We start from the raw sequence: 14,105 nt of genomic DNA, 5'->3' as shown, positions 1-14,105 counted from the left end.
GAGATCATCTGTGTAAGGGAGGAACCAGACGTAGGTGAGATCATCTGTGTAAGGGAGGAACCAGATGTAGGTGAGATCGTCTGTTTAAGGGATGAACCAGATGTAGGGGAGATCGTTTGTTTAAGTGATGAACCAGACGTAGGTGAGATCGTCTGTGTAAGGGATGAACCAGACGTAGGTGAGATCATCTGTGTAAGGGATGAACCAGACGTAGGTGAGATCATCTGTGTAAGGGAGGAACCAGATGTAGGTGAGATTGTCTGTTTAAGGGATGAACCAGATGTAGGTGAGATCGTCTGTTTAAGGGATGAACCAGACATAGGTGAGATCGTCTGTGCAAGGGATGAACCAGATGTAGGTGAGATCATCTGTGTAAGGGAGGAACCAGATGTAGGGGAGATCGTCTGTCTTAGGGATGAACCCGATGTAGGGGAGATCGTCTGTCTTAGGGATGAACCAGATGTAGGTGAGATCGTCTGTTTAAGGGATGAACCAGATGTAGGTGAGATCGTCTGTGTAAGGGATGAACCAGACGTAGGTCAGATCGTCTGTGTAAGGGATGAACCAGATGTAGGTGAGATCATCTGTGTAAGGGAGGAACCAGATGTAGGTGAGATCGTCTGTCTTAGGGATGAACCCGATGTAGGGGAGATTGTCTGTTTAAGGGATGAACCAGATGTAGGTGAGATCGTCTGTTTAAGGGATGAACCAGATGTAGGTGAGATCGTCTGTGTAAGGGATGAACCAGACGTAGGTCAGATCGTCTGTGTAAGGGATGAACCAGACGTAGGTGAGATCGTCTGTGTTAGGGATGAACCAGATGTAGGTCAGATCGTCTGTGTAAGGGATGAACCAGACGTAGGTCAGATCATCTGTGTAAGGGAGGAACCAGACGTAGGTGAGATCATCTGTGTAAGGGAGGAACCAGACGTAGGTGAGATCATCTGTGTAAGGGATGAACCAGATGTAGTAGAGATCGTCTGTTTAAGGGATGAACCAGATGTAGGTTAAATCGTCTGTTTAAGGGATGAACCAGATGTAGGGGAGATCGTCTGTCTTAGGGATGAACCAGATGTAGGTGAGATCGTCTGTGTAAGGGATGAACCAGACGTAGGTGAGATCATCTGTGTAAGGGAGGAACCAGACGTAGGTGAGATCATCTGTGTAAGGGATGAACCAGATGTAGGTGAGATCGTCTGTTTAAGGGATGAACCAGATGTAGGGGAGATCGTTTGTTTAAGGGATGAACCAGAAGTAGGTGAGATCGTCTGTGTAAGGGATGAACCAGACATAGGTCAGATCGTCTGTGTAAGGGATGAACCAGATGTAGGTGAGATCATCTGTGTAAGGGAGGAACCAGATGTAGGGGAGATCGTCTGTGTAAGGGATGAACCAGACATAGGTGAGATCGTCTGTGTAAGGGATGAACCAGATGTAGGTGAGATCATCTGTGTAAGGGAGGAACCAGATGTAGGGGAGATCGTCTGTCTTAGGGATGAACCCGATGTAGGGGAGATCGTCTGTCTTAGGGATGAACCAGATGTAGGTGAGATCGTCTGTTTAAGGGATGAACCAGATATAGGTGAGATCGTCTGTTTAAGGGATGAACCAGACATAGGTCAGATCGTCTGTGTAAGGGATGAACCAGATGTAGGTGAGATCGTCTGTGTTAGGGATGAACCAGACGTAGGTGAGATCGTCTGTGTAAGGGATGAACCAGACGTAGGTGAGATCATCTGTGTAAGGGAGGAACCAGACGTAGGTGAGATCATCTGTGTAAGGGAGGAACCAGACGTAGGTGAGATCATCTGTGTAAGGGATGAACCAGATGTAGTAGAGATCGTCTGTTTAAGGGATGAACCAGATGTAGGTGAGATTGTCTGTTTAAGGGATGAACCAGATATAGGGGAGATCGTCGGTCTTAGGGATGAACCAGATGTAGGTTAAATCGTCTGTTTAAGGGATGAACCAGATGTAGGGGAGATCATCTGTGTAAGGGATGAACCAGACGTAGGTGAGATCATCTGTGTGAGGGAGGAACCATATGTAGGTGAGATCGTCTGTTTAAGGGAGGAACCATATGTAGGTGAGATCATCTGTGTAAGGGAGGAACCAGACGTAGGTCAGATCATCTGTTTAAGGGATGAACCAGACATAGGTCAGATCGTCTGTGTAAGGGATGAACCAGATGTAGGTGAGATCGTCTGTGTAAGGGATGAACCAGATGTAGGTGAGATCATCTGTGTAAGGGAGGAACCAGATGTAGGGGAGATCGTCTGTCTTAGGGATGAACCCTATGTAGGGGAGATCGTTTGTTTAAGGGAGGAACCAGACGTAGGTGAGATCGTCTGTGTAAGGGAGGAACCTGATGTAGGTGAGATTGTCTGTTTAAGGGATGAACCAGATGTAGGTGAGATCGTCTGTGTAAGGGATGAACCAGACATAGGTGAGATCGTCTGTGTAAGGGATGAACCAGTCGTAGGTGAGATCATCTGTGTAAGGGATGAACCAGACGTAGGTGAGATCATCTGTGTGAGGGAGGAACCAGATGTAGGTGAGATCGTCTGTTTAAGGGAGGAACCAGATGTAGGTGAGATCATCTGTGTAAGGGAGGAACCAGACGTAGGTCAGATCATCTGTTTAAGGGATGAACCAGATGTAGGTTAGATCGTCTGTGTAAGGGATGAACCAGACGTAGGTGAGATCATCTGTGTAAGGGATGAACCAGATGTAGGTGAGATCATCTGTGTAAGGGAGGAACCAGATGTAGGTGAGATCGTCTGTTTAAGGGAGGAACCAGATGTAGGTGAGATCATCTGTGTAAGGGATGAACCAGATATAGGTGAGATCGTCTGTTTAAGGCAGGAACCAGACGTAGGTGAGATCATCTGTGTAAGGGATGAACCAGACGTAGGTGAAATCATCTGTGTAAGGGATGAACCAGACGTAGGTGAGATCGTCTGTCTTAGGGATGAACCAGATGTAGGTGAGATCGTCTGTTTAAGGGATGAACCAGATGTAGGGGAGAACGTCTGTCTAAGGGAGGAACCAGATGTAGGTGAGATCATCTGTGTAAGGGATGAACCAGATATAGGTGAGATCGTCTGTTTAAGGCAGGAACCAGACGTAGGTGAGATCATCTGTGTAAGGGATGAACCAGACGTAGGTGAAATCATCTGTGTAAGGGATGAACCAGACGTAGGTGAGATCGTCTGTCTTAGGGATGAACCAGATGTAGGTGAGATCGTCTGTTTAAGGGATGAACCAGATGTAGGGGAGAACGTCTGTCTAAGGGATGAACCAGTCGTAGGTGAGATCGTCTGTGTCAGGGATGAACCAGATGTAGGGGAAATCGTAAGTGTACATGGAGGGGATGAACCAGATGTAGGCGAGGTCGACAGTGTAACGGATGTAGCAGGTATAGATTATGACGTCATTGTAGAGCATGAACAAGTTCCAGCTGATGACGTCAGTGTATTTGTCTAATTGTTCTAAATACATATATTCATCAGGGTTAATATTTAGAAATAATCGCAAACGGTTTGGTCTGTTTTTAAACGTTCTTGATGGGTTTCTAAACCAAATCCATAAGTTAATAACTCCCATTTTCGTTTACAACTTCATCTGGTATATGTCGATTTGACATTCATTCTAAGACAATTAGTTGGAAGAGAGGGTCGGCTATTCTGCAATATAATTAGCTCATATCTTTGTGCAGGGTAAGTAAACGGTCCAATACACGATAAATGTATTCACGCATACTTTGACAATGGATTCCGATTATGTTGCTAATTGCTATGATCCCACTAAGTCTTTAGTGAACCTTACGCTTCTCGTTCCTCAGACAACCAAACATGCCATCTAAAAAATATGGATATGCGATGCGCCACCTCGTGTTTTATAGCCTAACCAAAACATCCACTGGGTGTGACTAAGAGCGACTCACAGAAGTCAACTTGTCCGAAGTGTCACCCAGGTGAAAAGACACCTTTAGAAATCTAAAGTGGTGCTCGATATCTGCCATTCAGATAGTCGTTACACCCACACTGTTACATTGATTGATTAATCTCTGGTTATTCTTCAACTTATTGTCTCCGTTTCCTCTTTCTCGGCTCGGGACAGACTCTGTCGACCAGTATCCATTACTTGTGTATTTTAATTTATTGTTATACAGATATTCAATCCATGCTTGATATTTAGAAATATGTTGCCCGTGAAATAGATATAATCTATATACTTATTCCGTAATTACGTAATCCAATAAACAATACAGGTAAATGATGACACGAATATGTCTGCAGATCACTAACTTTATTGAATAATTAATAGTAGTATTCTCTCCTCCTGCAGCATTGTAGCCTTGCGTACTCCTTCAAGGGAGCGGGGGAGGAGTCCTGGTCTTCGATTGTAAGGTATGCCTTGCAGTCGACCGTGAAGGCAACAGAAGCTCCATCGTCCTCTGGGATGTAGGGCAAAGGGCACGGGTCGTTCAGAAAGGCAGCAGAAACGTCGTTGTTTTTCATAGTGTAAAGGTAAACATCATCACGGAACTTCACGAGAATCTCGTCACAACATGCCGAGATGTCGGCAGCCTCTGGACCAGCTACCAGAGACGGACTTGGGAAGGTAGCAACCACTACGGCGGCGTACCTGTATCGACCCGTACTTATCAGTCGGTAGACATTGACGGGATCACCAAAGTTCTGTACATAGTCGAACACGTAGATTGTGCCATCACAGGCTACCATCACAGCATGTGACACAAACTTTTTTCCAAGATACCTATGCCAAGAAAGAAAGGTAAATGAATATATGTGCAGGATTGTTTCTTTTACGACCAGGCTCGGACATTACTTACTTACATGACCCGTGAAGATCCGGGGTAGAATAGGTCTTCAGCAACCCATGCTTGCCGTAAAAGGCGACTATGCTTGTCGTAAAAGGCGACTAACGGGATCGGGTGGTCAGGTTCGCTGACTTGGTTGATGCATGTCATCGTATCCCAATTGCGTGGATCGATGCGCATGATGTCAATCACTGTATTGTCTGGTCCGGACTCGATTATTTACAGACCGCCGTCATATAGCTGGAATATTGCTGAGTGCGTCGTTAAACAACAAACAAATAAATAAGCTTACTTACAGTTCAAATCGATGTTAACTCAACCACACGTAATCCCCTTATGACCAATCCGATTTGGAAAAACTCCGATACAACTGCAGTGTATGTTTTGGGGTGACACCGGCATCAATGAAGCATACATACCTGTACGGCAGCCTCTTTACCGAAGTAGCGGTTCTGTTTACAAACGGATGTTCCACCTCGGGAAAGACGTAGATGTTATTAGCAGGACCGCCATTGTCTGCACCACCATCATTAATGAAGATCGCGTTTCCAGGCATGCCCTTGTCGCCGGGCATGCGCACACCGGGTCCAACAGCAACATCTTCCCAGTCTACGTTGACCACATGCCTTCTACTACCATCATAGGTGGAGACGACTTGACCCTGAATAGGGTAACATACTGGTATATCATTTCTAGTTATTCTTTGGATGAACACATGATTTTGCGATCGATAAGTACTAAATGAAGCGACATTTTGTTGTGAGGTGAGGTGAGGTGAAATTGGGTTTAACGTCGCGTCCAAGATTATTGCACTTATATAGCGACGTGCATGCACGTGTATGTGTGTGTGTGGCTGCTTGTACTAGTCCGGACTGATGCCGATTTATAGTGCTAGCTCACTGAGATACCATGCCGCAGTTTAACATGAATACCCCACTCAGACACAGTATACTGACTCCGAGCCGACCAGTCCTTGTTTTAGCCCCTTAATGCCGAGCGCCAGACAGGGTAACAACAAGTACAATCTTTTAACGTCTTTTTGTATGACGCGGCCCGGGATCGAACCCTGGACCTTCCGCTCTCCGGGCGGACGCTCTACCACAAGACCACGGAGGCGGTCACATTTTGTTGTGACTTTGGAAAGGAGAAGGGGTCGGAACAAACGTCAAAATATAACCTTTTTGATATCTGACGGATGAGAATCATTTTGGAATTCTCAAATTACAAAGTCAGGTTGTTCAAAAACATGCACGAGGATGTCAGTGTCTACTGAGAATTATACAAGATTGTTAATCCATTTTCCAAAAAGCTGCATTTTAAGTATAACTACATTGAAATAATCTAACAAAATCTTTGTTTCTGCTGGCACTACTAGCAACGACATTCATGCGCGTTATACCGGACAATGTTGACTGTTTTGAGTTCTCATTTATATTTTGCTTTTGAAATCGTCGCGAATGTCATCCCTGTCTATCCAGATATGAACGATAACACATGTTCTGAAAAACTTCCTAAATAGAGCTGATTAATTGTTACTGCATAAGGTGTAATTGAACTTTCGTTCCTGGATACGTCCATTTAAAAACGTTTCAGTTTACCTGCCACTTCTGCACAACTAGAATATCCGTGCATGACGTGTCCGAGATGATATACAGGAAGCCAGGGTTGTCTCTGCTTGCTGCAATACCAGATATTTCAGAAAAGCCAGCTTTGGCAACTCCACCAATAACTTTCCCAAGGCTGAACTTGGAGTCTGGAAAGACAGGTTCACGTTAGAAATGTCATTAATGGTGATTGGCATGTGTTTGCGCGGTTCCAAAAGGGGGATGGGCTGATGGAGAGAGATGCGCAGCCCCATTTTTGAAGCGACGAAACATATAATATATCATGATCAGTTTTTTTATATGATTTCAACGAATCGACTAAATGAAGTCAGTTGTTTCGCAAATTATCTTTGGGATTCATTCATTCATCCAGTATCCAAAATAATATATGCATTGTAAACTTATAGCTGATATAAAAGAAGACATCCTTCGATTTTGCTTCCCAAATTACCTTTGCATCAGTTCGCAAAGGCGGAATGACAGTCAAACTATAATTGATATATGACTGAAATAAAATCAGTTGATATCCTAAATACGTAAGATGTAAGACGTTTATTAGTTAACCAACCATTTCATATTCCGTAACAGCATTAAGGAAAATCAATACCATCAATATCTGGTATACCTTGTGTGGTGGTTCCAAGTTACCTGTTACTACCCCTTTAAATGTTCCAAGTTACCTATGCTACCCCTTTAAATGCTAGCTTCCCTACTTCCTAAACAACAGTTGGAAAAGAGCTGCCTTTTGGAATAATGGATTCATGGCATTTCCTATCATGGTAACGGTTAAGTCAAGCAACTGTTCGTCAGTTCGCCTTACCTGGAACATGTTCATTTCTTGGACTGAAAGCAAGAGTCGAAGGTGCAGATTCTAAGGCTGTGTAGAATCCACTCCCGTCTAACGCCCAAGCAATGGAGTCACTAACAGGTGACGTTATAGAAGGCAGAAGGAGTGCATGGTTCTTCTGGAGCTCGTTGTTGACCCAGGGGTAATAGTAAATCTTATCCTCCATCTTCACAAGCAGCTCGCAACAGTCCCGGGACAGACTAGCACCCTTAGGACCTGTGCCTGCGGTCGGGATATCAAGCTGTAGTTGTGGCTTTGCTGTGTATGTACCGTCATCATTTTCAACAATGCGGTAAAGTCTCACAGCATTTCCCAATTTATTCCTGCTAAAGAAGTAGATGTCGCACTGACAATCAACGAAGATGCTTCTGCTTTCAGTAGTTCCTGGGTCTCCGGCCCTGATGAATATATAATAAGTGATATGAGTACATCAAATTAGTTAATTGCTAAATTGATTTATATTTTGTGGAACCCAGGAAACTATTGTTTGATATTACTTAAACTCAGTTTGACAACACGGATTTATCACCTGACATTCATCCCATATACACTTACTTGTAGGTGTACACAATTGTTTTATCAGCTGGTTTGCTGATGAAAGAAGCTGGATTGGATTCTTCTTGAACGATATACACAGTCTGAGTGATAACATCATGGACGAAAATACAGGTTCCACTCATTGGATGAGGACAGGCTTGGACAGCCAGATCATCCCAGGCACCATTCGTTGCACCTGTGATGGTGATACCCCCAATAACGTCGCCTGTACAGGCGTTAATGGCATAGATTATGTTGCTGGCAACGGCGCCTCCGGCATTACTGGCGTATAGGACGTCTACATAGATTCCACTGGACGTTATTCCAGCTGGAGTCACGTCAAAATCCTTTATCGTAGCAATGTCGCGTGGGCGGCCAAACGATGGTTTACCTTTCAAAAGAAAATAGGAGAAAATTGAAGGTTTCCTTTTCCAATATATTAAATGTATTTTTGAATAATTATTTTTTTATGTTGTAACAACAAATGACCCAGAAGGATGTTTACTGTTCGTACATAAATGTATTCTAAATAACTTTATGTTAATCCTTCTACAGGCACTTCCGAACAAGTCATGCTGCATCTATTGAGATGATTACATCATCACCAAGACAAGGGAACATATTTAGAACACAACATCACAGATTTGAACAGCAATGGATGGGATTGGTAGCAGGTCATATTTTTAACCTTACGGGTGTCTAAAATGCCCAATTTTACATATTTGATCGTGTCATTCACATGCTGTTTCTGTCAAAATGAGGGGCGGTCGGGTAACCTGGAGGTTAAAGCGTTCGCTCGTCACGCCGAAGACCCGGGTTCCATTCCCGACATGGGTACAATGTGTGAAGCCCATTTCTGGTATTCCCCGCCGTCATATTGCTGGAATGATGCTAAAAAACGGCGTAAAACCATACTCACTCACTCTGCCAAAATGGACTAAACGTATATATGTCACTCTAAGACTATTCTTTGTAAAATAGTTTTCAATATTTTGATTCAAAACTTACTGGGAAGAGTGATGCTTATATTTATTAATTCATTTCTTTAATAGGTCATAAATGTTGAACAATAAAAAAGAGAAGTTTGCGAGGCAATGGTGACAGCTGCTAATTTCCCCTTTGAATTTGAAATTTTATCAATGACATTGGTGAACGCAAGGTTGGAATCCGGCGCCAAAACGACAAAATAGTATAGTAACAGCGCTTAAAAAGTTTAAAATGTAGAGGCGGGTAGGTTATAAAACTATTTGCCTATGTATTTATCATGTACTTTTATCGAATGTAATTGTCAATGCAAACAAACAAGAGCTCAACATTGTGTTGTGTGTTGAAACATGCAACAGGCCTACCATGAAAGGAGTGTAAGATGTGTCCAAAAGATGAAAATGTAAATGTTATTCATCGTTTTGCACATCAAAAGGCCAAATAGAATATCCAGGGAGCTTCACTCCATTTTGTACATACTGCATTCTATGATGTCCCAATATAAAGTCACGCATTAGACTGCACTTAGTGATCTACTTACGAAGTGAACATTGTTCGGTCTTTGGAATTCCGTCTGAAATAAACATACAAGCACATTTTTACTCTACCCCAAGGATGATATTCAGGAATGCAAAGTTTTAGTGAACATGAATTATGTGTGGATTGGATCACGAGGACACGTAGTATAATCGTTGAAAAGGTTAGTTTGACCACGTGCGCTGTGTAGTGAACAACCATTTAATCGATTTAAAACCAGGGTCCGAGTGACCTAACCTGCTTAAAGCATTGCCGACATTCAAAGAACCCTAACACCTAAAATGTTTTAACAACATTGTTTTGAAAACAGTATTTTAACAGATATTTTCAACGTTTTCTTTGAACGAAAAACTGCCAAATCACACGTTCGTACAATGCAAAGAAAACCCTGAAAACTTACTGCATGAAACACATTTCACCGTTCATAAACGGACAAACTATTAGTAAGTAAATATTGAGTTGTTAGTAAAGTGTCTTCCATGTTGCCGTGACAGAAGACTACAAGTCTTCGATGCTGACTCCACGGGATCGAATCCCGCTGGTGACACACAATGTTTCGTGAAATTGTTGACCATCAAGGGATATGATAGACGGAAATAGAACTTGTGTCACTGCCAAGTTGTGTGGAGCTGACAGTTCAGTCAGTTAATGCACGGTCAAAGACAAAAGGGTCCATGGTTTTAGCTTTAAGTATTAAGTGTTAAGTGTTAAGATACCTATTTTTACATAAGAGGTGAGGTGAAATTGGGTTTAACGTCGCGTCCAAGATTATTGCACTTATATAGCGACGTGCATGTACGTGTATGTGGTGTGTGGCTGTTTGTACTAGTCCGGACTGATGCCGATTTATAGTGCTAGCTCACTGAGATACCATGCCGCAGTTTAACATGGATACCCCACTCAGACACAGTATACTGACTCCGAGCCGACCAGTCCTTGTTTTAGCCCCTTAATGCCGAGCGCCAGACAGGGTAACAACAAGTACCATCTTTTAACGTCTTTTGGTATGACGCGGCCGGGGATCGAACCCCGGACCTTCCGCTCTCCGGGAGGACGCTCTACCGCTAGACCACGGAGGCGGTCTTTTACATAAGAATAACAGAATTTATAATTGTATGTATGATATATATGAGTAATCATCAGTTAAGGTTTCCGTCTGGTTGAGGAAATTGCGGGGAAACGACAGTGCATGATATGTCAAGTTTATTACAATAGTTAAAAATGATGTCCCTATGATTTGTGTGCTTGTTGTGTAACGCTTAGCAATATTCCGGCTATTTGGCGACTCTAGAACTGTAGATACTGTACATATATACAACGATACACACGGTGATACACATCCTGACAGAAAAATTTAGGTATCCAGAAAACAGATGGTACCGAGGTACCAACAACTACGATATGTACAGTTTGTAAGCAAAATAGGCATGGTACAATTAGCTCTCAATACTTACACACACACACTGCAATAAGGCCAAATGCACAGAGTGCTGACAGCATCATGGAGCCCACTAGTGATGTAACTCACAGCGCATGCCATGCATGCCTTTATACTGCATGCTTTAAACCTTCCAGCTATCTGTAATTCTTTTAGGAGAGAAAAGAACTATGTGCAATTAAACAAAGTCAGAAAATGTCGATATGAAACTAGTAACGAGAGGAACTAATCATTATATGCACAAAGTGACATGGGTCTGTAGGCTACAAACGAACCAAGCTAGTCACGAGTTTATGATGCTCCAGCGGGTTGTTTCTCCCATCTCTCTAGTTAGCGATGGCCCTACCGTTGATATATGTCTAATATAAAAAGTTGGTCACATATGCTTTGGTTATTTCTCCTTTATATATTCCACTGCCATCTTTTAAATCAAACACACTTTTTTTAATGTGACACCATTGATGAAAAGGACCGTTTAGGAAGAACTTGTTTTCCCGAATATAGTTATTTTTTTAGAGTGAGTGAGTTGGGTTAAACGCCGCTTTTAAGAGCAATATAGAATACTAAACGAGCTCCCGTGTAATACCAATTTTATGAAACGAGTGAATAGTTGTGGTATCTGACGAGCGAAAGCGAGTCAGATACCACAACTATTCACGAGTTTCATAAAATTGGTTTTACAGGGGAGCGAGTTTAGTATTTTATTTATTACTTGCAATTTATAACGTTTTTTGAATTATACTGTTGAGTATGAATAGGCTGACACCTACATGATCCACGACATAGTCCAATTGAGTTTAACAGAATAATACTTCAAACACGTCAAAAGTTGAAACGTATGAATTTTATACCATACAACGGGTCGCATCTCACATACTTTAACTTAGACCAACGACTGTCGTTGGGCTACAATACGATCGCCTTGTGGAACGGGCCTTGCACCTCAAAGTTTTCAATAACGTCACAATACCCGATGACGTAATTTGTGGAATTTTGATGCAAGATCCATCGGCGAAACAATGCCATGTGACGTCAGCCTAGCAACAAGGTTGCTGGGGTCATCGAGTGTGCATAAGCTCCTCTCAGTGATCTATCAACTCCACACGCAATGTCGTTGAATAAGCCAAGGGATGTTGAGAGCTTTCAATATTTGTTCGTGAAACGTGTTCCGAGAGTACATAAGCACGCGTTTTGGTATTACACAATGTGTAATAAAGCTGTATGTTTATTAAACGGGTGCTCTCTTCACGGGCAAGTAATAATTCTAGTTATATCACGTCGTGTCAGCCTTGTGTGGAAGAAAAGCCCGAAGTGATGCACGTTTTAGACGGGGTTTTTTCTCTTTGATGAAACCCTTGTGCATGGGTTTGGTGCAGACACACCAAAAAACATATTCGGGGCGAACCGGTATTCATAGTCTAGGGCGCCTTAGACGACTGGGCCACCCGTCTGTGACAGACCAGATACTTGACGAGATGCCTTGGGGGGCACCTTTTTGTAGGGAGATTTCCTTTGTGAACCAGCATGAGTGCATTAGAATCGACTGTGCAAGAGACTGTGTTTACAGTGTCACAATTACTCATCACATGCGACACACGTGGCACAAGGAGTGAGTGTAATCAACCATCAGGCTATTATAATATACCCAACAAAGTCCTAGACAATTCATGAAAGTAAATATACTCAACAACAAAAGTTCCTGCGACACCAATATTTTAGTGTATTTTTCAAACAAGTTTGGTTTTCAATATTGTAGTACATGTATGGAATCAAGTCACAAAAACGCAACTGCTACAGAAAAGCATGCATTCCATAATACAAAAGTTGACTTTTATGCAAGCCCCATGCATTTCACTACCCAAGAATGGGTATAAAAACATGTGCGTTGACGGGATTCCATATGCATTGTTTAGCAACGTGCTGACAACAACCACTCAGAAAAACAACAAAATTACGCAATTATTCAACATTACGAAATGCCACGCATGTCCGAAAATGAGCGTCTGCGAGCCATCAGAGACCATCCTCGGAGTGGCAAGCCACGCGTCACCAATAATCGACAAGACAACTGGATTCGAACAACACACCTACGAAATCGATTCCAGCAAACAGTGACTGCAAGAAGCATCCCTGGACTTCGACGAATATCTTCACAAACCTCAGATGTGCAGGGATTGTCGAAAGAAGACCCGCCAGACGTCCCATTTTGACAGGAAACCACCGTCAAGCACTTCTACAGTGATGGGAAATCTTAATGGACAGCGCTACCGCGACGAGATCATCGGCCCTATTGTTCTACCGTTTTTGCGTCGTCATGGCCCAGGCATTACCTTTCAACATGACAACGCCCGGCCTCATATTGCTCGACTTGTTCAGGATTCTCTTCAACAAAACAACGTGAATATCATCCCCTGGCCGGCTCGCTCCCCTGATCTCTCACCAATCGAGCACATGTGAGATGAGATGGATCGGCGCCTTCGACGTCAACCACGTGTTCAACAGGCACTCGAGGAACTTCGAAACATGCTCCAGCAGATATGGACAGATATCCCACAGGACTTTGTGCGACGCCTGGTCCATTCCATGAGACGAAGATGTGTTGCTTGCATCGCAACCAGAGGTGGACACACACGCTATTGATTTGTAAATTGACATTTTGGCATGTTCATGTTTTTTTTATGAAATCACGCATTTTCTGAAGTCAGTATGGCCAATTAAACCATTTAAACACTGACAGGAGTCTTTTATCTGTTGCAAACCGAAATTGTTTTAGAACAATAAAAAACATAACTTTGCATATTAAATCTTATTCAATGTCACAGGAACTTTTGTTGTTCAGTATACAAGCTATCTATTGATTTATCGTGTGTGAAAAGGAAATTTGAAACTTATAAGTTCGGTCAATTAGATAATATCCGTTGTTAGGTTAGGTCTTGACTCTGCAGAATATTTTAAAAAGGTTTAATCTATTGATAGTTCTGTCAGACGACGAGTTCAGTTGATGCACCACTTCGAAAGTGGTCCGTCGTCATGGTCTGTTGAGACATTTCTGGTCCTAGATGCTTGTGGGTCATAGACTCTTTATGGGGTTGCCGGGTTAGAATAGGTCCCCATTATGTTTATCGTAATAGGTGATCGGTGGTCATCCTTGGCTGATTGTGTGTCGTCGGACCCTGACTGCCTGGATCGCTCAATCACCGGTTTGTCTGGTCCAGACTCGATTATTTCTAGGCCATCACCACGAACCTGAAATATGCGACCTTAAACAACACACAACCCAAACGAAATCAATTATAGGTTGTAAAATCTTCA

At 42.8% G+C, this 14,105-nt stretch overlaps 1 protein-coding gene across 1 annotated transcript; it reads right to left on the bottom strand.

Moving 5' to 3' along the window:
• Window positions 1-4,309: 4,309 nt before the first annotated feature.
• On the bottom strand, window positions 4,310-10,899 carry LOC124131731. The gene is made up of 6 exons (XM_046495201.2): window positions 10,884-10,899; window positions 7,853-8,225; window positions 7,271-7,695; window positions 6,445-6,599; window positions 5,266-5,507; window positions 4,310-4,782 (listed from the first exon to the last, which is right to left on the bottom strand). Exons 1-6 carry the CDS (start codon window positions 10,897-10,899, stop codon window positions 4,323-4,325), a joined length of 1,671 nt encoding a protein of 556 aa, XP_046351157.2. The 3' UTR covers window positions 4,310-4,322.
• Between the last annotated feature and the right edge of the window lie 3,206 nt (window positions 10,900-14,105).

This window comes from Haliotis rufescens, unplaced genomic scaffold, assembly GCF_023055435.1.
Source record: "Haliotis rufescens isolate VD_foot unplaced genomic scaffold, xgHalRufe1.0.p SCAF_1, whole genome shotgun sequence".
Taxonomy (NCBI): domain Eukaryota; kingdom Metazoa; phylum Mollusca; class Gastropoda; order Lepetellida; family Haliotidae; genus Haliotis; species Haliotis rufescens.
This window is presented reverse-complemented; position numbering and strand designations above follow the sequence as displayed.

What these genes read in the sequence shown, in the direction of transcription:
- LOC124131731 (XM_046495201.2), bottom strand. An exon ending in ACAATTGTGTACACCTACAA is followed by an intron (nt 7,696 to 7,852) that starts GTAAGTGTATAT and finishes TATATTCATCAG; the next exon opens with GGCCGGAGACCCAGGAACTA. An exon ending in TAGTTGTGCAGAAGTGGCAG is followed by an intron (nt 5,508 to 6,444) that starts GTAAACTGAAAC and finishes TACCCTATTCAG; the next exon opens with GGTCAAGTCGTCTCCACCTA.